Consider the following 24350-nt stretch of genomic DNA (forward strand, 5'->3'; position numbering starts at 1 on the left):
CACGCACACACTCTCAGAGACCTCCTGCTCCTTGATCCAGGTCTAGTTTATGGGGCGTGACATTCAGCTTCGGGTCAAATCCCAGCCCAGGGTGGAGGGTGAACGAAGCTGCCTGCACACTCGTCAGACTTCTACACAGTAGCTATTAAATTACTGGTTCCTCGTGGGGTTTCTGTGGTTGCAGGCAAGGTGGCAGAATCTGATCATGTTATTTGATTTCTTTCTCTAGACTTCAGTCTGCACACAGCTGCGTGTTTGGCACGGACAAGATTTGCATGTTGAGACAGAAAAAATGTACAATCAAAATGAAATAGAATTTTAAATGTTACACTGATTAAAACATCCTGTGCAGTCACACATTCAGTTCAAAGTAAACTATCAGCAACTGTTAGAGTGCATGGTCAGATAACATACTAAGATACTGAGAAAAAATCCTCCTATATTGCACAAAAGGTGGATATCAACACACATTAGAAGAAAATCTTGCTATGCCGTATGCTGCACAGCACAGTCTATAGTATTTAGTAACTCATTCCCTTTTCCTCCTATTCTCTCTCACACACACATATCTACACACGAGTCATTTTCCTTGCACCTCTTGGCTTTCAAAGCCATCAGCATTTACAGTCTGTGGGACTCTTTAAGAGGAATAAAGCTGATATTTACTGTGGGCTTTCATTGAGTGTAAAGGCCCAGATTTGTGGTGCCCATAAACCACATCTCCCCTTCCTGCCTGTAAAAATTTAATGCCACACAGCTACCGCTGAGCTCCGGCTCCCATGAGACTTCCATTCATTTCTTTTTCCTTTCCTTCTGACAGAGAGCAGAGGTGGGAAGGAGAACGACAAAAACTTACTCTACGTATTAATCTTGTTATTCTAATCTGTACTCTACCACTTACTACACCAACAGAAACTCTGTGCTTACTACAGTATAATGTACTTGTGAATATTCCAATAGGTTTTACATTGGAGTAATGGCTGTGCATAAACATATATAATTCAAATGGTTTTATGATGCTCATTCATTGAAGGAAGAGTCTGACATTTTGGGAAATAGAATGGTGCAGGAATGAGTCCTAAACCCAGAGTTGAGTTAGTATTTTAGCACTCCCACTTCTCTCGTCTTAAAGTCAATGGGTTTTTTGAATGGGTTTTTGGTTAGACGCCTGAAATAAGGTCTGTGGTTAACACAAGCTTAGGAGACTTTCACGTTCTGCTCTACAACATAAAATACATCGGTAAATACCCTCCTTGTGAAAAACACTTTTAAGTGTTTCAAAAAAGGTGGTTGCTAATAAGTGGCTGAATGAGACTACACATTATCATCACAGTGAACACAGCTTTAAAGCCTCAGTGTGATGTTGGAGTCATGCACCCATAGTGTAGTTTATAGCCTAATGTTAGCCTTTTAGTTCTGGTGATTGCACTAACCCTTAAAAAAATAGAAATGTGGTGTCAATTTGTGAAGATTACCTTGCGGAACAAAATGTGTAAGTCTCATAAACATTTCTTTCCTATAGAGCTAATTTCTGCAATACTACAAAATCCAATGAAAGAAAATCCCATGGGATTTTTGTTGAGGGAACCACAGGCCCCCAGGAAAGCAGTTTAGCCTTGCAGCAATTTTTTTCCCAGTGGCCACTCACAGTATTGCAGCAAAAAAATTCCCTGCAGCCCAAAAAAGTATTTTCCCCACAGACTACCACTGTAAAAGGCACACCTGTAAAACTGTTGACAGGACACCTCAAACTGCAAACAAGGCCAATTATGAATCTTTTTATTCTGATTTTTTTAGCCATGGTGGATTTATGTTTGTAAAACTTTCCAAAGCCGAGAAAAGCAATTTAAAAATCTGTGAGTCTAGCAGGAACTCACGGGTGAGGTCACAATTCCTTTAAGCACTGGCAGCACCTAAAAAACAAACCATGAATTCTAGTTTCACCTGCTTCAACGCTGCTGCCGGGTCCAAATATTTGAATATCAGATGGAAGCAGGATTTCCTTTAGTGACACAGTAATGTGAAAGCACAGCAAGTGGCACTGAGCTCTACTCTCATATTACAGCAACTTACCTAACAGTGTTTAACCTGGAAATGTTTTCTGTGAGTAGACAAGCATCCGTAGTAGACAAGCAAAACTCTCCACTAAAGCCAATTCACACTGAATTCATTGAGGTGCGGCAACGGCTGCCGGTTCCCCACCCAGTCAAGACACACTGCTCCTTGCTGAACCCAAAGCGGAGACTTTCGATATACTGTAATGTGCTGATATTAACCCCTAACTACACTACCTGCCATTCATTACGCACCCAAAACACTCCCGGCAGCACTTATGTCAGGAGGAAAAGGCTATAAGTTATATTTATCACATGTTGCTCCAAAAATACAAGAATTAAATGGCGCCAATTCAGAGGTTATTGCCAGGTTGTTTGGTGTAGGAAGTGTGTGTCAGTGTGTGCATGTGACATTTGACATTAAAAAGTCATTTCAACCCCAGCAGGCCACGATCTCTCAAACTGCCTTGCTGTAACTCTATAGTTTGCTACAGCAATTTCTCAAATCAAGAGCGAGAAAGGATTGTAGCTTTTACAGTATCAGTTACATGAAGTCCCATAGAGGTGGTGGTGACAGAAAACTTGGGTTATATAGGCCCAATGTTTAAGATAAAATCTGGGTCCTTAAACCCGGAAGGAGGAAGGAGAAGGACAGAGTCCCGAAAGTCTCATTCCTTCCTGAAAGGAGAGAGGCCATGAACAGTGACATGAAAGGAGAATGTCACTGACGTTTCTCCTCTCTTTTTCCCTCCCACCAACCACTACTACTGAAGTTTATCTTTCTTCCTGTCTTTCATCACAGAGGTTATTAAACCCTGCCAGGGAGCTCCGCCGTGTCTAATTACTCCAACGGTAAACAAAAGGAGGTCGGGTGGGGAGGGAACGAGGAGAATGAGGAGGAGGAGGGAGGAGAGGAGAGACAGATGAAAAAACACTGCTGGCTCAGTGCCGTGTTATTATAATTCTTTAAGCGATACTGTTAGCGTGGTCAGTCTTTTAGCTGTGCAGCTAATGACTGGCTAGGCCTAATTACAGGCCGCCTGTGCTGTGCCGGGACGTGATATTCCTTCCCCGGATGGTTGTTAACTTCCCCCACAGCCAAAGCCCAACCCGAGTCCCATTACCTCCTCGGCCTTCTTCGCCCACAAAACCCCAAATTACCTTTAAAGGTGTTGTATTGTTCTTCTGGCAAGGTACACAGCAGCATTTTCCACTGTGCACACATCAGGCACACCCAGAGGGGGTGGAAGCATCATGCTGACAAAACTATTCATGCAACCAACGCATAACTCCGAAATGAAGAAAAAATGTAATCTAAAAAGACCAATTTGCTCGATGAATAAGAAAACAAGACATTTGTCTTCCTGGCCTGCAAACTGTCTGCTTCTGTGACTCAAATGTGAAAAACAAAGATGATTTATTGCACATATAATCACACTATTATCTCAAAACTAATGCTGCAGAAATTTATTTGGCTCAATTTGTTCTATTTTGTCATCTGGAAGACATTTAATATCACGTGTCGTTTAAATCCAGCTCACTAAAATTGTGAAAATGAGGAAATAACAAGGCCTGTGGCCTCACAGGGAGTACAGTAGGGAAAATAAAGTTTCAGAGTTAAAGGGTTTTTTTATATCCATAGCAGACTGAGAGAGGCGTTTTAGTAATTTTTTGACAAAGCAAAGCAGTAGAGCCAAATACATAAAATTTAAATGAAAACTGACAAAATAGCTCATAAGTTGTCAGTTATACTTAAAATGAGGACAAAATTGTGCCAAACTGATACAGAAGATGAAGTAAAATCAGTGCAGTAGTAACCACACAGGTCAGGACTGTGCAGTTTGGGCAGAGGAAGGAAACTATTTTTAGAAAACACACAGTAAGTAAGTCATGCTGAAAAGTTTTTAAAAAGCCTCTATGTGGAAGTTAGTGCACACTAGAGCAATTAAAAACAAACACATTGCTGCCTTCCAGCCTTAGATCTCATGTTTTTCCAGAAAAAAAAGTATCAGGGTGAATTATAGGTGAAATACTCCTTTTAGTTGGAGCTGTGGTGGCCTGAACTGATGTACTGTAGCTCAGTGCCAAACAGAAACTGGGGGACAGCGTCCACATTTTGTTTCTCCCCATGAGCGCTCCACATGACGGATGCTCTCCCCATCCATCCTGTCCTCCTCCCTGTCTCTGGAGTGAGTGATGCGGTATTGAAACCATATGCCCTCCTGAATTCCTCGCGGATCCTCCCATCCCATCCAATCCCAGCAGTCCTCTGCTGGCCACGGACACTCGGCTGTCGCGAGGGGGGCCTCCCCGCTTCCTGTGTAGGATCTAAATATTTACACTCCCCGCCGTCCCGAGTGGCGAGGCGGAGAGGTCTTGATGTTTTGGGTTATGTAAAGTCCAATCCTTCAGGACGCATATTTAACAGTTTGTCCTTGTTAGAGCAGATTTTTGAGCAGATTCACGTCTGTGAGTGTTCTCGTCCTGATATAGTCTGGGACACAAAAGCAGACTACAGCCAATCTACCTTGTTCATAATGTCTATTAGTATTTAACTATTCCTTTAATTATGCATGTATTTACTTTAGATAAATATATTCCTTTATATACTGAAAGGGAGCAGAGATGACATCCATTACAGAAACGCTAACCCACATTGCGAGCACATGGCGTGCACCTGAGCCCTCTGATTCACTAGTGTACCCCAGTATCAGTATCATCTTCAAGACATCCTGACTTAAAGTCTTAAGACATCTCAAGCCAAAGACAGCTGCATGGAAGAGAGAGTACAGGTCTGGAGCCAGAACAGAACATGTGGTACACTCCAACTGTCGTGTAGCATAACAAATGATGAGTCTTTGTTCTCTGTTATGTCAGCCAAAGCTTTCATCTAATGCAATTACTGAGAAAAAGCCCTGCAGGAGTTTTACTTACAACCTGTTGTGTTAACAGCAGCACGCTGTTACCTACTGAGAAAGTGAAGGAGATGCACTGAACAAATGGGAAGCCAAAATTTTTCAGCAAGGGATTTTCAGACTAATAGTGAGAACAAACACAACTTGTCCCACAAATACTTCTGTATACCACGCAGATGGTGGAGCCATTAAACAGGACAGCAGAGGCAGCAAAGCAAAGGTGAATCGCTTCCCAGGTAGCCAGCCAAGTAGGGCCGTTAGTGCCTGTGTGTCAGTGCACTGAGCTGTGTTCTGGCACCAGAGAACCGAATGTGAGCCTGCTCTGGCCCAGATTTAGTTCGGTTGTTAGGACACAGATTTGAGCTGTTTTGGGTTGAAAATCAGCTCCAGTTAGCAGCTAATTTTGGGCCGGTTTCAGCCAGTGGAATCTGCTCAAGTATACTTGGGCTGATTCTCGCACATCATTTATCACCAGTCTGACGTGAGACTAGCAAGCAGGTGTGCAGAGATTAGGCTGCTGCTGGGCCAAACAATTTTGGCTACCTGAGGCTCAGCAGATACATAGCTCTACGAGATATTTAAATACAGTAATACTGTGTGCTTTGTAGATCATGTGTGAACACTACTATACTCAGTTTTACATAACTTTATATTTGTGGAATCAAGTTTACCTCAGGGTCATATTTCAAGTTACGTTTTTTCTGACCCAGTTGTGATTTAAAGGGACATTCCATACCAGGGTTGTTTGGTGTGAGTTGCCGAGTGTTGGAAATATCAGTCTTAAAGATGTCTGCCTTCTCTACAATATAATAGCACTAGATGGACTTGGCTTGTGTTGCTAAAAGCACCAAAAATACATCTGAAAAACTCAAGAGCAATGTCTCTTTCCAGAAATCATGATCAGTTACCCAAGATAAACCACAGACCTTGTTGTGAGCAGTTTCATGTAGGAGCTATTTTATTTTAGGAAGTGTGCATCTACTCATGGACAAGACGCTCATGCTCGTGACAGTGTGAGGTGTAGACATTAATGGCGTCCTCCTCTGCTGAGCTGTAACGTCAGCTAGCTCAGTGGTGCTAGCAGTGTTCAACTGTTAGTTAGAACATTATTAGTAAGTAACTGCATCATGATTTCTGTATAGAGACATCGCTGTTAAGTTTATCAAATGTATTTCTATGGTGCTTTGACCACCACAAGCTAAGTGCCATCTAGTTCCATTATATTCCAGACAAGGCAGATCTCTACAGCTGATATCTCCAACACTTTGCAACTCACAGCAAAAATAATCTAGATTGATAAATAGCTCTACAGGTAAGAGGAAAAATATGTATTTTTGATTTGGGGCAAACTTTCTTTAGATCTCTTAAATGTCACCAATACTTAAAATATGTAGGGGCAGTTACCTGCTGGAGACACTTTATTTACGGCTGCATACAGGGCTCTCCTCTGTAGACTCAAAGCTTTGAGCTGTAAAGGCTTAATATTAACAAGATGCCTCATCTGTCAAATTAGCCAAGGATCAGAGCGATATTAACAGCAGGCTCCCTGAGTGCTAGCTTTATGTACTGCATTAGTCACACAATGAAGCCTCACAGGAGCAGCTTAGCTTTAAGCGCTGTAAAGCCTGGCCAGAATTACACAGCAGGTGAAAGGTGGGCGGATTAGGGTTTGATTTAATTTGAAAAGCTTGTGGAGTTCATAACATCAAGCTTATACCTGTTCATTACATCATACCGCTGAGTAGGAAGAGAAGCGGGGAGGACTAATGATGAGGTTCAGAGGATGAGGTCACCTGTCAAGATGGATTTGCCGTCTGCGTCCTAAATCACTGAATATTCACTAGTCTGCTGTTTTTGTTGCTCTGCCGTTTTGCTGTGTTGTCCAACATTTCCTATGAGAACTCAAATTATTCCACAATGAAACATTCAAAGTTGTAATTAGCCTGTCAGTTTATAAAATTTTCTCTAATACACATATTTTTTTCTTCCAGTTTGACCTTTTCTCTTCCAACCTCTCTCCCTAACACCACCCATTTATCTCAAACTCCAGCCTTTGCTGTTTTTCCTCTAAAGTCTTTTTTGCTAAAATCTCAAGCCAAACCCTCCATTCAACTTTCTAGGTGCCACAGAAACCCCCTTCATAAATAAAACATTATATATGTGTAATATATTGCTCAATATTAAGGATTCAGGATACCCTTCACTACCCTTAATCCAACTACAGTAACAGCAGATTTTGGACATCATCCCAGGGTTTGGATTTTCATCTGATGGAGGCTGATTAGAGCGAGATCCGGATGAAGTCAGGTCCAATTTATCAAGTGTCTCAAAGAGGAATACTTCAAACACATGCTTTCCATCCACTGCTTTCAACAGGTCAGACATCAGTTACGGAGGTAGTGAGGTTGGGCTGAGGTCAGTTTTGTGTCTGATTGTCTTCATGGTTGTTTTGTTTGAGGAGGTCAGTCAAGGTTTAGTGTTTGTGCAGCGGCTGTCAGACTAACCTGCTGGGCCTATCCCTCTGGATCCCTCCTGCGGTTGCGTGGATCGGTTGCGGTTCTGCTGGCGACGTTTTCCGCCAGTGGAGCGGGCGGTACGGATATGCACTTCACTGACTTTAAAGAACGCCACCATGAAAGGCTGCTTCTCCAGTGCACCGTCACGTCCTACGAGCCCCGCATCCTTGGAGCTGATGCTCTGCCCTGTTACAGAAGACAAAGGCAAGATTCACCATAATGGTTGTGCAGTTTTTCCACAAGTTGTCAGTTACAGTTATTTTGTCGACCACAGGAAGTGAGTTTAACTACTACACAACTTTATGTGGTTAAATTGAGTGCATTATGTGCTTTAAAAGTAAGGAACAACTTATATGTGACGTGATCTCTTACCACTGCTGGTCTCCACGCTGACCTGCAGGCCCAGATTGTGTACCGGGCTCATCACCCACAGGTTGCTGGTGGCAGTGATGTCAAACTCCAGCCAGCCCTCCTCAGCCGCCCACAGCCTGCGAGACTCCAGCAGGAACAGGTCTGCCTCTCTGGGAGAACATAGGAGATGACACAGAAGAAAAATAATATAGATCAGAGATAAAAATAGAAATGTGTTTTGTAACTGGGCTGACTATCATCTAATGAAAATGATCATCGGTAGGAAATAAATAAGGCAATGTTATCAAGTCTTTCAGCTGAGCACTAACTTGAAAACCACTTTAAGTTAACTAGTATAACTGTATATTAAAGGTGCTTGAAGGGTTACTTCGATATTTTTCAATCTAGACCCCATTGTCATATGTTTTATATCTGGAGTCTGGTGGGTTTGGTGACGGCGATGTCGGGCCTGTTTGTGGTTTAACAAAAGAAACTTACTCTTAAACAAAAAGGTCTATCTCTGCAGGGATACTTCCCATAAGTTGTCACACTTTAATCTGAGCTTGTCCGGCAAAAACAAGCACTTTAAGTGAGAATAAATTGACGATGCACAAATTTATACCTTAGTTACAGCTGCTTTAAAAGTGAGGACTGAGTGTGGATAGAGAGGAGCACGGAGAGCATTCCTACTGCGGATGCCAAGTTGCCAGCTGCCTGGCGGAAACAGAGGCACCATCTGTCTTTTGACCACAATGCAATGACGACTGAGCAAAACCCAGAACAAGAGGCAGCTTCAAGAGACAATCCCTGACCACACTTTCTGTACCAAAATCTAAAAAAGACAACAGTTACATGATCGCTGTGCCTCCCAAAAAACACTGAGATCTCTGTTTTTAAAAACTCCTCTTAACATCTGCAAGCACAGTGAAATCAGTTACACATTCTGTTGGTGAAAATGTAGTTAGCAAGCTTATGTTTAGCTATGTTAATTTTAAATGTGTAATATTAATTTTGGCTGTTATGATAATGATATTAACTTGTCTTGTATCTAGTGGTCTGTTGGGCTTTTAAATACTCTAGAAAGCAGTTAACCTAATATAATGAAAATATCAATGTTAATGGCACTTTCATAAATGCAGTAGTAATCAGTGCCCTCCCCCGACATGGTTTTGTTTAAAAGAGAATGCTTTCATAATTTTGCACTGGTTTGCCCACCCTTAAAATATTAAAATTTGGAAAGTAATGTGCACTTGATTATAGAGAGGCAGACTAATTTGTTTAATCACAAAAGAGGAAATATTACAGCTACACACATAAGAATAAAATAAAATAAGATATTTTTATTTGTAAAGCACTTTTCTAAACAAGGTTACAAAGTGCTTCACAAAGTGCAAACAATATTTAAAAAAATTAAGAGCTGAGAAAAATAGTGTGCACGGAGGCAAAAACAGAACAAAAGGAAATAAAACACAAAAGTTTCAAATCAAAACATACAAATCAGACATTAAAAGGGAAAGCTTTACTATAAAAATATGTTTTAAGCAATGATTTAAAAATGGCTAATGTATTAGTGAGCCTAATCTCCTCAGGCAGAGGATTCCAGAGCCTCGCGGCCTTGATGGCAAAGGCCCAGTCACCATTAGTTACCAACCTCAATCTAGGGATGACTAGCGAGGGTTGGCTTGAGGATCTCAGATCACGGCTTGGAGTATAGGTAGTCAGAAGCTCAGCTATATAACTGGGGGCTAAACCATGTTGAGCTTTCAAAGATATTAAAAGAATCTTAAAATCAATTCTGAGGTTAACTGGCAACCAATGGAGGGAGGCGAGAATTGGGGAGATAAGTGACCCACGATTTGTCCCAGTTAAAATGTGAGCTGCAGCATTCTGTACCAGTTGAAGATGAGCTACTGGGGACTTACTGAGGCATGTAAACAGTGCATAACTTACATGGAAAGAGCGAAAAAGAAATGATAAGTTGATGCACGTAAAAATAGCCAACAGGCACCAAAAAAAGTAGGACAACATTTAAAAAGTGTCAAGTGTACCAGACTTTGATAATTATGCTCTGTATATGCTCTGCACAGCATAAATACAGAGGTACAGTCCAGTGCTATTATCCTGTCAGTCAGGACAGGACGGCTCTACCTCTTTAAGAAACCAAGGAGACACAGGAGCTGTTGGTTTGTATCGGGGAAACGGTATCATAACAAAATGACAGAAAGATGGATAGCTGCACTTAACAGAAAATGCGGGGATACACTGTATTGTACTCCACTGTGGGTTTGACCATACAGTCTACCTCTCTGAGGGACAGGGAAAAGGAAGGTATTAAATCCTTGGTATCAGGCTACAGGTATGTTTATATCATTGACATTATTTTGTGTGAGTGAAATCAGGCTACAAAATGGAAGAATGTGTCAAACGTGGGAAGAAAAAAAGACCCACGTAATACAACTGAGGACAAATTAATGAAAAGAGAGCACAGGAGTTGTAAAGAAAAGACAGAGTGTGAGTGATAAGAGGGCCTGTCCTCCCACTGTCCCATTACAGTAGTAATAACACAGCGTCGGGTCTGTCGGAGCCTCCTCCAGAGCAAACATCAAAGCCTCACAATCATCCAGGTGTTCGGAGAATGCCCCTGCAGTCATGCATCAGCAGCCGCTCTTTATTGCTCATTAATGAGAGTGTTTCTGACAGTTTCCGTATGAGCCTCTACTCCCCTCACACACACACACCCCACTGCTAAGTTCACACGTTTGTCACAGCGTGGGCCTGTGTACCGATGTTTCCGCCTCATCGTCACAGCCGCTGTTCAGCTGATGAAGGACGGCAGGGGGTCCATCAGAGAGCTGCCTGCAGGGCCTACTGTAAAACTGCTTATTGACTGACTGCTTAAATGAACTGGAATAATAAGGTCAAAGGTGAAGGTTGTGTTTTTTTACCACAATAAATCTCCTTTATAAGTCTTGTCAGTGAATGCTGTTAAAAATGTAACGCAAGGTGGGAGAGTGTAGCTCACAGCTGGCCTGGTTATTTCATGTGCTTTCATCTTTTAAACTGCTGAAAAGGCATATTTGTAAGATTGTAAAAGCAATATGTAAGACAGACATCTGGAGGGAGAGGAGATTTTCAGTACAAGACAGAGGTTATAACTCTGGATCAACATGCCGGTACACTTAAGAATCCGAATAAAGACAATATTACTGTTAGCAGGAACTGAAACACTTGTATAAGTAAAAAAAAGAATTAGGCTGGGTGCAGTATAATAGCTGGTAAGATGCTGCTGAATTGGTTTTCATCAGTAAAAGCAGCTTTTGCAGCAACCTGCCCTCTCTCAATGCGATGTCAGACCTGCCACATTTCTGGCATTGTAATCTCTCACATTCCTTGCCTGCTGTTAGCAAACCACCCCAGTCAAATGAAAAGTACAAAGGGTGTCAGGCTAATTAAGCGCTCTCTCATTACGGCTTAGAGTCAAAAACAGTAGTCAGGTTTTTACGGGAAGGAGGAGCACGAGAAAGTTAATAGGCTTCTCACTGATTGGCTGATTACAAAGATGCAGTTTTGCGAAAGGTGGAAAATGAGGAAAAACACTGAAGACTTAACGGCATATAACTCGGGAGAAAGAAACTACGAATGCAAACTGGAACCAGTTACAACTTTAATGTGGCATAGACGTTACTGAGTTTGTCAGTGGATGCATGTTGCACCTTGAATTCACTCCTGCAAAGCACAAAACACAGCGGGAGCAAATTTCCTCCACCTGATAGCACACCACCCAGACTGTAATTTTCTTCAAGGTAAAAAACCTGTCCTACAATAATAAAGAAATTGGAGATATATGGGCCCTTTAATCTCCAAATATCTCCAAAAATAAAAGGCCTTACCTCCAGGCCAAAGAGCACAACCCACCCATTGAAGGGATAAAGGAATGCAGCAAATAAGTAGCTTCTGATACCTATAGAAACCTTTTGACAGACAGAAAAATATACTTTGCCAACATCTACAGCGACTCTTTCAATCCATGGACCTCAGAGTGGATCAGCTTCAGCTCAGGACTGTGGTCTGAGAACATTCGGTGTTAGAGACCTCACCTTAAGGTGTTTTGTTTCTTGATGATATTCAACACAAAATAATATATTAATCAAGTGTAATAGCCCTCCACACACCAGGCTTTACAGAAGAAAGGTACTTTGATGTGTATTTATCGAGAAGCAAAATATACTGGGCGATGTGAGCCTAAATGTGTATATCAGGAATTCTCTTCATGTTGGAGCTGGTTCTCGCTGGGCGGGCTTGATAAAACACAAATATCATTCAGAAATCTCACTTGATGTTTATCTGCCCCTGCAGACGTAATGTAAATGTTTGGCATGTATTAGCTGTGCTCATTTGGGGGACGGGAGGATTTTGAAGCTGTGCTATTTCTGTAAGACGTGGTTTTGCTTGATTTTACAATATAAACATGGCAAGGGCCCAGAGACTGTGTGACACACAGGGAGAATGATAGAAACATACAGGGAGTTTATATAATCATAATCTTTACATTTTTGTATTGAGAAAAAGTCAGTTGAGCATGCTCACTGTTTTCAGTGACGCCTTCTCTTGTTGACTTGTTGATTCCTAGCACAATCAGTGCAACCTCTCTGTAAACCTACACCTACATGTTGCATGGCAAAGCACTTTTCACATTGAAGACATCTTTTTTGATGTTTGATGTCAGCGTGACAATAGAAGTAAAAACTAACTTAATAACCACAACACATGTAGAACATTTCCATTTGACATGAGGGTTCAACCATAGAAAGGAAAACTATTTTAGGGGACATCAGGGTTCAGCAAGTCATTGAGGGACTTGATAGATCCACATTTGCATTTCCCAGTTGCAGAGATTCAAACCAGTTTATCATCCTGTCAAAAGCGTATTCCTAAGTGTGTGTGTGTTACCTGTCAGGGTGCTCCTTGACCACCTGGTACACTTTGAGTAGGAAGGTGTCGTTGCGGAAGGCGCGGCTCACACACTCCTTGTAGAGGCGGAACTCTGCTGCGGTCACGGCCTCGCCCTCTGGGATCTGTGAGAGGTTGAACTTAAACTCCTTGTGGTGACGCCGCTGCGGAGAGAGCTCCCTGTCGTACTCCACTGTGGGATGGAAACACACGCACACATAGGATTATAACATTATACACAAAGAGAAACAGACAAGAAAGATAATACAGAGAGACAAGCGAAAAAATCTCCTCTGGACAGCATCGCCTTTTTTACCTTTAATGCCTTCTCAGTTGCCTGTCTCATGTTTATGATGCATTTTCTACAAATAGGATCAAATTGCATATTTACAAACAGGGTTTCAGTGTAAATACACAGTAGACAGAGATAAGCGGATATCCTTTTCACAGACACTGCGCTGAGGTCGACCATAGAAGCCTTTAAAACGATGACATGTGATTTATCCTTTAGGTCTAATAGGTTTCGTGGCTTCCAGCTTCCCTAAATAAACCCCTGTTATCATCAGTCCGAAGCAAAAGCCCATGATTTTTTTCGGCGGCAGCAAACTTAGAGACGTTCTCGCGACCACTTCTGACGGCGTGAAATGACAAAAACCAACAAATGTGCTCCCTCCTATGCTTTTAAGTGCAATATGCGCCATAATGATAATGTGCTCTCCGGGGATTCGGTTCCTGTCTCAGCTGGAGGTTTTTCTCCCACAGCAAAGAGCCTGCAGAGTCAGTTTGTCGACGGACACACAGAGTGAGAAGAGGGAAATGAATACAGAAGGGCATGTCGAGTGCAATTAGAAGGTCGGGTTCAGAAATACCCACACAGGCATGAACAGAAAATGCTAAGCCTCAAATATGTGCTATATTCTGCAAAACACACACAAAAAAACTAGTAACATGATTGCTTGAGCGCCCAAAACACACATCTACACACTCTCACTGGTCTTACATAATTTTATAATTTAAAACTTTGTCTGGAGGTGCAGACTCCCTGGGAACCAGAGCTGGATTATACTATTGTCTCAGTTCTTCACCTGTAGTGGGATCGAACATAAATATCCAACATCATCCATTTGCCTGCATCTATCCTTCTACTAGTGCTACAGCTGCTCCAGCCTGCAGGATTTAAGTTAAAAGAATAGTTTGACATTTAGGGAAAAATAAGATTGAAACCACTCTCCAGTCCGTATGCTAAATACTGTATGAAGCGACAGCCAGCAGCTGGTTAGCTTAGCCTACTAGGTTACAGCTAACCTTGATGTTTTTAGCCTATAAAACATCAAGTTGTGGCACATAACCAGGTTTCATCGAGCTAAACACAGGTTAGATTTAAGCATTTTATTGCTACTTAAAATTTAATTTAAGGGAACGAAAAAACACATGAAGCGTCATCAGTTACTCAGAGATGGGGACAATTATGCCCAAATGTTTACTGTAACATAAAACATGACATGGTAGAACAAAACTAAGAAACACCTTCTGATTATTGGCTGCCTTTCTTGGCAATTTTGAGTTTCTCTTTCTGTACTCAGCCATGCCGACAAATCTTAGTTAAATGTTCATTTTTTTATTCATTCATTTTCCATAACCACTTATCCTGTTAGGCGTCGCAGGTGTGCTAGAGCCCATCGCAGACTATCACAGGGCTGACACATAGAGACAGACAACCATTCACACTCACATTCACACCTATGGGCAATTTAGTGTCATCACTTAACCTGCATGTCTTTGGACTATGGGAGGAAGCTGGAGTACCTGGAGAAAACCCATGTTGACACAGGGAGAACACACTGATTTTCTTTAATAAAATTCTACTTGCCATGTCTTAGCATTTTTTAAACTTCTGAAAGATTTATTTAAGATGTTTTAATACCAATTAAGGCCTTAATTTTGGATTAATGACTTCAATGCCTTTTAAGACTTTTTAAGGATTCGTCTGATCCCTGATAATGAAGGTTACGTGAGAGATTAAGATAACCAGACTGAGCTAGACAGTCCGGTTAGTTTAGTAGACACAAAAGTTTTCCAAAATGATTATTGATATTTGAGATGATATTTAAGAGAGCTAATATGAATATACCTCCTGATCTTATAAATGACAGCAGGCTGCCCACTAGAAATATCATGGGGCCTTCCTCCTTCCTTTAACCCAACACATGGCTTCATGATTAGTGTGTCTCCAGCTGTTTCAGACATACTTAAGACAGTACATAGTATGTGAGGTAGTCAAAAAAGCAAAGGGGTCTATGTAGCCAATATTTTTACTTTATTTTTTACAGACATTTCATTTTTTTCTGAAGATTCATTTGGATAGTTTTATAGTCCAAAGCTTTGGTAAGAAGAATTTGGTTTTGAACCTGAGCCACGCTTGTTAAAACTTTCTGGTAATTTTATGATGTGGGGACCCACCCAAAATGGACCAATGACACATTTTGTTCCCCGAGTCATAGCCGAAGAGAAAATTGTGTTGATGTGAGAACACTGGAACCAATCAGACTCTCCCAAAAGTGCCAGCCCCACCTTGTACCCACACCCAGGAAGGTCAAAGCTCCCCTTATCCCCAGACATTTCAAAGTTACATAAATGCTGAACTTAAGTAAGAAGCTGAGCAGAAAAGGCAGGGAAGGAAGGCGTGTCTTTCTAGCTTCATTGCATTTCTGAGGAAAATCTGTAAAATCCAGTCCAGTCCTGAAGCATATTGCTGTGACATGGTCAAAACAAATTACAATAATTGATGCCTCTCAGTTTACGTCTGAGCCAGTTCTGCCTCTCTCTACTTCAAACACTCTCCACTGTAGCAAATGAAACCACCTATAGAGAATGAGATGTTATTCACATCAGCGTCACTGTGACTTCTATGACAGTGACCATTATATCATCGAAGTCCACAAGCTGCCCACCCACACCACACACACACACACACACACACACAGATGTTGCAGTAAGTTTGTGTGATAACGGATCTGGTCTTGTATTGAGGGGTAGATAGATCAGCTTAGCTTGTGTGTGGAGGCTTTAAGCGGAGGTCATGGTAGTCTAAATGACTTTACAACACTCCCCTCAACAGCTCCAGGCTTAAAGACCAGCAGCTTGAAATTTTATATTCCCTGTATAAGAATCTACTGACTTTCTGGCATGAAAACTCTTTGATAAACTGACTGTAGGTGGTGAGAAGGTCAGGAGGAGTTTCACATGTATCAAATATTTATTACATCTGCTGCGATACTCTGTACGTTAAATGTACAAAATATCAGGCACCTGGCTGTGCTGGCCATCTAAGCATCATACCAAACAACAGTAAATCTTTATCGTATTTCTCATTGTGTATGTGTTTTTATCCTGTATTCAGCATTTACATAACGTAAGCAGAACGGGAAGAACGGGAAAACCACATGTTCTTCGCACAGTATTCCAAGATGGTTATGCCTTCACAAACCTTGTAGTTACACCACACAAATGGAAATAAAGCCTAGATTATGTATATTTATTGTTTTACTACTATTTGTTGTGGTTCATTCAAAAATAACACTATAAACAAATAAACAGTGTATACATTCATTTTAACTGATCAATAAAAACTGTTGTATCATGTCTTCTGTAACTCTCACTGAGCTTTGTTAATTTTCAAAAAAAACGGCACAACAAACATGTGGCAACCTCCAGGGCTGAAAAACAAAGCCAACATGGAAGTGCCAAAAACTGCAGTTCTTCGAATGGCCACTTGAGACTGGCTCAAAAAGCGAGTCAATCCCCATAAACCCCAATGTTAAAATGCCCGACTTTACAGCAGAACAAAAAAAACATGTCTGGTACAAAAAAGTAGTTTTAGTCATAACAGCTTATTTCCCTGTTCATGACAGCTGTAAGTGGAGTTAACTTTTTTTTATACGTCGTCTTAAATCTTAAAGTTAGGCATAATTAAGGTTGATGTGACTCTGAGTGACTGATTGTCTGCAAGGCGTCACCTCAGCATTTTTGGACGAGAGTGCTGAGCCGACCAATTAGGTCACTTTCAGTCACTTTTGGCTCCAAATTTTCAAGATGGTGATGGCCAAAATGCCAAATTCGAGGCTTCAAAATGTGAAACCACAAACCAATGGCTGACATCATGGCGGCTACATCCATTACTTTTTATACAGTCTGTGGTCACAAACTGGAGGTGCAAGTTTTGAATAACTTATCAAACAGGGAAGGTCTAATGAAAATATGATCCTGGTTGCATTATGGGAAATGTAGGATCCAGGGTTTTTGGATCTTGACTCACTCTAGAAACTAAAGGTCAGTATATCTTTGCCTCTGATATTTCAATTTTGACATTTTTTAATCAAGAACAAATACTAAATGGCTAGAGATTCCCTTTAACATTGGGTTTTGTTCAGAAGTTACAGTCTGCTCTGGACCCACGAGTTTGCCGACCATTTTGTTGTTGTTTTTGACAAATGGGAGGTATAGTCGTTGTGAGAAATTCCCAATTTCTTTAATTTGGAATTATAATCAGTAAGCTGACATAACTTGCTCCTCTGACTGCTTTAAAGAGATTCTTAAACATGATGTCGCTAATAATAGGCCAGTTGCACGTAACTAGGAGATACACAACACAACTGTGAGATATCCAGCATAGCCTTGGTCTTCTAGTAAGCAGCTCCAGTAAGCAGCAAGGGTATTAACAGCCTGGTCCTAGAATTCAACTGGAAACTTCTTACACTTAAAATTTCCTGCAAAAATGCTACAAAATGCACCATCACACAGGAGAATGGAAAGAGGGAGGACAAGAACTGCTTTCAGTGAGGTGAAAAATGTATCCACTGATTTCTTTAGGCTTTAATGAAATTCGCAGGACACATTTCTTTTAACATTTATTCTCCCCACATCCGACCAAAGTCTCAAGGCACTCAACAACTCACCAGCCTGCTCAAGTTCCGATCAATCTTTTCATTTTTTAATCTAAAAGAGGGGAGCCTTTTTGAGCAGCGTCCAGATGAAGACAAACAATTAAAAGTATGAAATATGAAGACAGCCGCAGTCTCACATCTCACATTATTGTACACTATATCACCACAGTCCTCTGCAAGGCGGCCTGGGAGCCGCGGTGTTAGCGGCTAAGTAGCATTCCAGCTGCTTCTCCACCTTCTCAGCTTGAAATTCGATTGAAATCCACCGTGGTTTCGCATCTAAAATCAAAGGGAACTCTTCACACGACGCGTACAGGGAGCGTAACCTCTGTGCTAATCTACCATGACGTGAGCTTTGAGACAGGAACACACAGAAGGGAAAAGGGATTTAGATTTGGATGATTCAGAGAGGAGAGTGATTCTAAAGATGGGGGAAGAGTGATTATATTAGTGATTTGGTGTAAACAGTGCTCAATGGAAAGCGCAGTGTTAATGTGTCATGTGTGTGGATATAAATCTGTAGGTGTGTTTTATGGCTTTGTTTTACTACCACACTCCCATCTTTGGTCACCAGTTCTTGAGAAAATGCACACAAACAGGAAAAACAAAATAGAAAGTTATTGTTTCTCTTTCATTCTCACTCGCCAACGCACAAACACAGAGGAAGCCAACATTCACCAGAAAACATGACAATACCGGGAAATTTCTCTGGTGATTCACCTAAACACCAGAGGTGATTTAATCTGCAATGAGAAATGGAAAGACACAAGAGCCAGAAAGGAGGAGAGGAGAGGAGAGGAGAGGAGAGGAGAGGAGAGGAGATGAGAGGATGACTGCTTGAATAGTGATAGGTAAGTAGGTTTATCTACAGTACACAGGGAGTGGATCCTCACCCAAGGAGTCCAACATGTTGTACTGTCATGTTTCTACAGTAGCCCAGAACAGACAAACCAGACACTGGCTCTAAATAGGCCCCTTTGAGTTTTTGTTTTGGCCAGCATATAGCAACCCCGCTGCAACAAGGGCACTGGAAAAACACTGATTTGTAAAGTGAAACTTGCTTCACTCAGTGTATTTACCAAATTAAATCACCAGGTCCATTTGTTTTGGAGAGGATGAGACCTCTGTGGATTTTTCGGCTTACTGCAAAAACCTGTTGAACGTCTGGATCTTAGGTTATCAGAGAAAAAAGGTGAGCACACATTAACAGCTTCTGGGCTAGTGGCTCTGTGGATAATTCATCTCATGGTAATAAACCTCCTGAATAATGAAGACTGAAGGAATACTAACTGGGTGAAGTTTCAGCTGGTTGCAATTTGCAATCCTCACCGCTAGATTCCACTAAATCCCCCTAAATCCTACACACTGCTCCTTTAAAGGAGGAAAGGTGGCCGACAGAGAGAAGAGTCAGACTGAGAGAATCAGGGGGGTTGTGAATGATGTATTAAGTTGGATACCCTGTGTGGAAACAGCAAAAAAAGCATAATTGATGCGTCAATAATAAAGTTTATGGCCATTAAAATAACACAGGAGAAGAAAATGACTGTGGGAGACGTGGATAAGATGACAAGACCAGACGAAGAAAGACGCGAAGGGACAAAAGCGGAGGGAGAATGACGATGAGAGATGGAGACAGTTAGTGACAGGAGAGAGAGTGCGAGGGACGACTTGCAGATTCACTTGGACGCTTTGATTCTCATTTCCACCTGTGCAACATCTGGTGCTGCCGTCCTTGTCCCTGCTGCTGTAGGTACTATGGCAACCCACACACACACATACACACTAACCCTGGGAATCTTTTGCTCTCACGTGTGTTCATATGGTCTTCATATTCACGGCCTGCACATGCTGAGTGGTTAGTAGTATATATGTCCTGAATCATCATATAACAACTGCTTATTGCCTTGTTTTGTAAAAATGTCTTGAAATTCAGTACTCACTCAAAACATTATAAACATGTCAATGTTTGGCAGAAAAGAGTCTAAAAGTGGGCAATAATCAATGTCACATCAGTGATTATTTTCTAATGTGATAAGGGAATATCTTACTAAATACCACCTTATAGACAATATATATTTTTACTGTAATGGAATAAGAATTCAAATCAACAACCTGTTAATCTGCATTAATGTCGGACCAAAAACATTATTTGGAAAAAATAAATAAGTTTTAAAAATCTCAATCGACTACACACCAGCTTTGGAAAAACTGAAATCACACAGACTGGTACTTCAGTGTGACAGGTTAGCTTTTTATAAACTGAGATGTATGCCCCTTTAAGAAGAAAAGGAAGGGAGAAGGGAAAAGGTGCTGAGAGAAAGACGAGTGAGTAAAACTTTGTGCCAGAAGGCTGTCTGTGCAGGGAGAGACGAGCCGCTGAGCGGACAAATACGAGATAGAAGAAGAGATAAAAATGAATCTGACAGTGACTGATAACCAAACCTCTGGAGTAAAAATAACAGCTCAGTCCTCAGAAGAAAAGGTTGGCATTTTCTTCTGCAAACTATGGTATTACATTTGTACTTTTTTATATCAAATGTATCATATCAACATTTCTAAAGTGACGTAGTTCGGATTACATGTGTTTGAACTAAATTGGTAGGAGGTGGAGGAGATGGTGGATGGTGTGTTACTTAGATGAAATGGCTGCAAGGCTACGCACCACTCTTCAAGACCAGTAAACAACAAAACCATTTATTTTTTAGTGAGGCATCGACAGCATTTCCAGCCATGATTGTGGCACCAAAATGGTATTTTCAAACTTATTTTTCTAACCATAGCCAAGTGTTTTTTGTGCCCAAACATAACCACACATTAACCACAGCCTTGTAGAAACATAAAGAAGCATAAAGCTTCAGCATACCCACTAAATAATTACATCCAAATGTTACATATCTGTGTTTTACAGAAACATATAATGCCAACATTTATTCTGGGTTGAAAAGTACAGAAGAGAAACTGCCAGAAACATGTTAAAATACACTGAAATTTTGTGAGGATGCAGTCACCAGTTTGGAAGACATGATGGAAAAGTACCGGAAAAAAAGAGAGCAGAGAGTGGGATAAAATCTATAAGTAGAAGAAGGAAGGAAGGAAGGAAGGAAGGAAGGAAGCTAGACACATTCAAAAGATAAACAGGAAATAAACGAGAGAAGTAGTTTTGAGTGGGAGAATAGTGTGTCCTTCAATGTGAGGCAGAAAAAGACTGTGCAGGAGAGGCCCTGGGGTGGTTGACAGGCTGACTTGTCTGTGGTCAGTGGTCAGCGAGTTTGCTCACACTCCTAATGCTGTCCAGCCAATCCCTTGGAGGGACAGCTGGCGAACAGCCGCCTGCATCAAATCCCTTCTGCTTTCTCTCACACGTCCCACAACCGCAGAGCAAAACAACCAACAACCACCTTCGCTCACCAAAATACTTTCTTCGCTCGTCATCAACACTCAGTCGGTAAAATTAACTGAAGGGAAAGTTATGGGTGGGTTCCTCGAAGATAATTATGTTGTCAGATATCTATCCATTTTACAGAGGGGATTATTCAAAGCTATTAGCCTCAAAGATAAATGCGTAATTAACTTTTCACTGTGGTGCTGCGGCATGAGCAAGAATCCACCAGAATAGGCATGTGACAGTTTTGGTTCACAATCTTAAGAAAAAGTGCGTCTTCTGAATATATCTTAATGGTAAAATACTTTTTTTAGTATTATCATCATAGGCTTTCCTGTAGTATCCAGTGCTGCAATTTAGATTACAGAGAAGGGAGCACCTGTGACCCAGATAATAGACTCTTAAGGGAGCTCTTATTAGATCTGTCAGTACAATTTTACTAGGTACCAGTATGATGACAGACAGAGAGATTTGGTTTATACAGCCAATTCAAACACTTTTTTTTTCTCCTCCTACAGTTGCGGACATGTAAAACACATGCAAATCCCTCCACCGCAGACAGTAGCATGCTGAATCAGTTTTGTAGTGTTTTGTGCCACAAAACATTCAAGTAAGACTATGCAACTTTTGCAGAGGAGCTGCCACTGTAGCCATAAGTGACTTTTACAGGATGGTGATACCTAAAATATATCTTCATTTACCAACATTTTCCTGAGTCAGTTGCTTTAAAGACACCAACAATAGTTAACAAGACAGAGAGCGAGAGGAATGGATCTGTTATGTACCAGGTGATGTCACAGGCTAATGGATTGCCAGGGGAGATGTCCCACAACAAGTCCTCCAACCCAACCCATACAGCCACATAAGTCATTTGTTTCTACCCTTAAATACAACCCACAGGACTGTTTCCTGTTTCCAACCTATCAGACAAAAAGTCATTGGAATATTTAGGAGAGTCTGCCCACTTCCTCCTTGGTAACCTGCCCATCTAACTAGAAGTTTACCTGCCTCATCAACTACCGCTACACCTCTTGGTTAAAATAAGTATATTTCTTACTAACGTAACATTTCATACGTCACATAACATACTACACTACGTAGCTCAAATAACTCAGCCATGACTTCTGGTTTCACACAGGACACAAACAGCTGTCTCCTGGGTGAAAGTCCTGTGTTTCTTGACCTATCCACCATCCTGACTGCCTCCGTATGCTGACTTTATTGCTCTGACCTCATGTTGCCCGACTTCCTCCTTTGCTTCCGTCATAATTACTACAGCCACTAGAGGTCACCACCTACCAATAAATGTACGGTAAATACGGGTCGTAATAATCTATGTGGTCGTATTTTGGAGGACAGTCTCCTAGCACATGGCACCTTAATTTGCAGGATGCGAATTACAAAGTAATTACAAAGCACACATTTACTGAGACTCAGGGAACAACTGGTGGAACAGAGTTAAAAGCCTTCCACGACTACAGCTTAGAGGAAATTGCTTAAGGAGTTGTCTTGCACAGTCCTCCTCACAATTTTTTTCAACTCTATCACCAGAAAAGAGTGTAGATATTGGATGAGTCTGTGAAACCAAGGATTACGTTCACTGCCAACATTTTCAAAACTCGCTCTCTTCAATATAATGAAAATTACAATATGGTTAAAGTCAGGGAAAGATTGTGGTTATGCTTAATAAAAACCTGAACGGTAATTGCAGGTTTGTGATACTGGATACTGGACTGACTTTTCTAGCAAAGATTAAAACCTGCAAGCTGCACTCTCAACATTCTTTGTTCCTTCCAGCTCTATCCCATAATGCACTGCAAGGTTTACTCTGCCTCTTCCTCTTCCTCCCAACAGGAAAGAGTGGATGTTGACATTTACTTTGTGAGACAGGTACAGTTTAAGGATGGTTTAAAAGACATCTCCATGCTCTGGCTTACTGTCCGTGTAGCGGGCTATGTTTGGTTTTAGGCTTTCCATTCAGTGTCTCCTGGAAGAAATAGGATGATTGCAGTCAGAACCACTGACCTTGTTGAACTAACAAGGGAACAAGAAGCCAGTGTATCTGTGAAACAAGCTGCGTTTTCTCTGCAGCACAGCAAAGATTCCAGTATCTTCTCAATAACCAAGGCTTTATGTGTAGAGCATGCCAAAAACTGGATCCCAAAGACCCTCGTAAAAATCTCTGCTTTCTAATTAAATTTGTAATTTACTATTTCCTCTGACCATATTGCATCACTCTGAAGGAGAGGCTGTGAGATGGAGACAAAATGAGTGAACGAGGGAAAGCGAAGGAGAAAAAAAGCAGACATTTTAACAAACACCCTTCAATTAAATTTTTGCACACCAAGAACCTGTCAACATTGTTAAAGACTTTGCGGATGGCTAAACCAATAAAATATTTTCTGGATGTCCAAGGCATGACAAGAATCCATCTGTGTTTATGTAATTACAGCCCATAACCTGTCTGGTTTTTCTCTCAGACTTGATGGTTTCTGATGATAGCTCAGATATGTCCGTGTCTTCCATCGTTCGTTAATTCCTCCAAAGTCTCATCTAATTAAAGGTTTGGCCTGTCAGATTGACTTTCACGGGGGGACCTTTGCAATTGATACAATCACAACTTTTTGCCACTATTTCATTTAAAAAGAAAACATCTCATTAAGTGGAAATCTATATGCTGTAAACACCAGTCTTTTTAAAAAGGCTCAAGCCAGATTTTATGCTTCAAACTCTTTCACCTTTGGCATCGATGCAGTGTGGAAAGATAAAACAGAGACAGCTGTTGAGTTTTGCAGAGCGGATAAATACTGGCAGCTAACAACACACACACACACACACACACACACACACATCGCAATGGTGTGAGCTGCCTGCGATGCCACTATGCTTGGCTGCTACCAGGAGCTGTTTCCGCCTTCTGCTGAGTGTTTTGGCTCTTTGTAGTCAGGCAGCTGGCAGAGCAGCTCCTGGGGTTGAGGTACGGACCAAGGGGCTGGGGATCTGCTGGGAGTCATCATTAACTTTGAGCAAGGATGTGTGTGTGTGTGTGTGTGTGTGTGTGTGTGTGTGTGTGTGTGGATGTGTCTTTGGAGACTCATCCTGTGCTCTGATCTTCTCCCCTGACCCACCATCAAAGCCGACACGCTGAGCGCCGCAGGACCAGCCAAGGGCCACTGGCAAGTGCGAGAGTTTATGTCCGACGCATGTAGTCACACAAATACACCTCTGCAAATTTCAGA

At 41.4% G+C, this 24350-nt stretch overlaps 1 protein-coding gene across 1 annotated transcript in view; it reads right to left on the reverse strand.

Moving 5' to 3' along the window:
* Positions 1-24350, reverse strand: part of bmp6 (bone morphogenetic protein 6) — a 52641-nt gene that overhangs the window by 7800 nt on the left and 20491 nt on the right. Inside the window, exons 2-4 of the mRNA XM_049564633.1 lie at positions 12787-12979; positions 7858-8006; positions 7474-7671 (exon numbers count right to left, since the gene is read on the reverse strand). Of these exons, the coding sequence (XP_049420590.1) occupies positions 7474-7671; positions 7858-8006; positions 12787-12979 (540 nt within the window). The remainder of the gene's footprint in view (positions 1-7473; positions 7672-7857; positions 8007-12786; positions 12980-24350) is intronic.

The sequence above is a fragment of the Epinephelus fuscoguttatus genome, linkage group LG21 (assembly GCF_011397635.1).
Source record: "Epinephelus fuscoguttatus linkage group LG21, E.fuscoguttatus.final_Chr_v1".
NCBI classification, from domain to species: Eukaryota; Metazoa; Chordata; class Actinopteri; order Perciformes; family Serranidae; genus Epinephelus; species Epinephelus fuscoguttatus.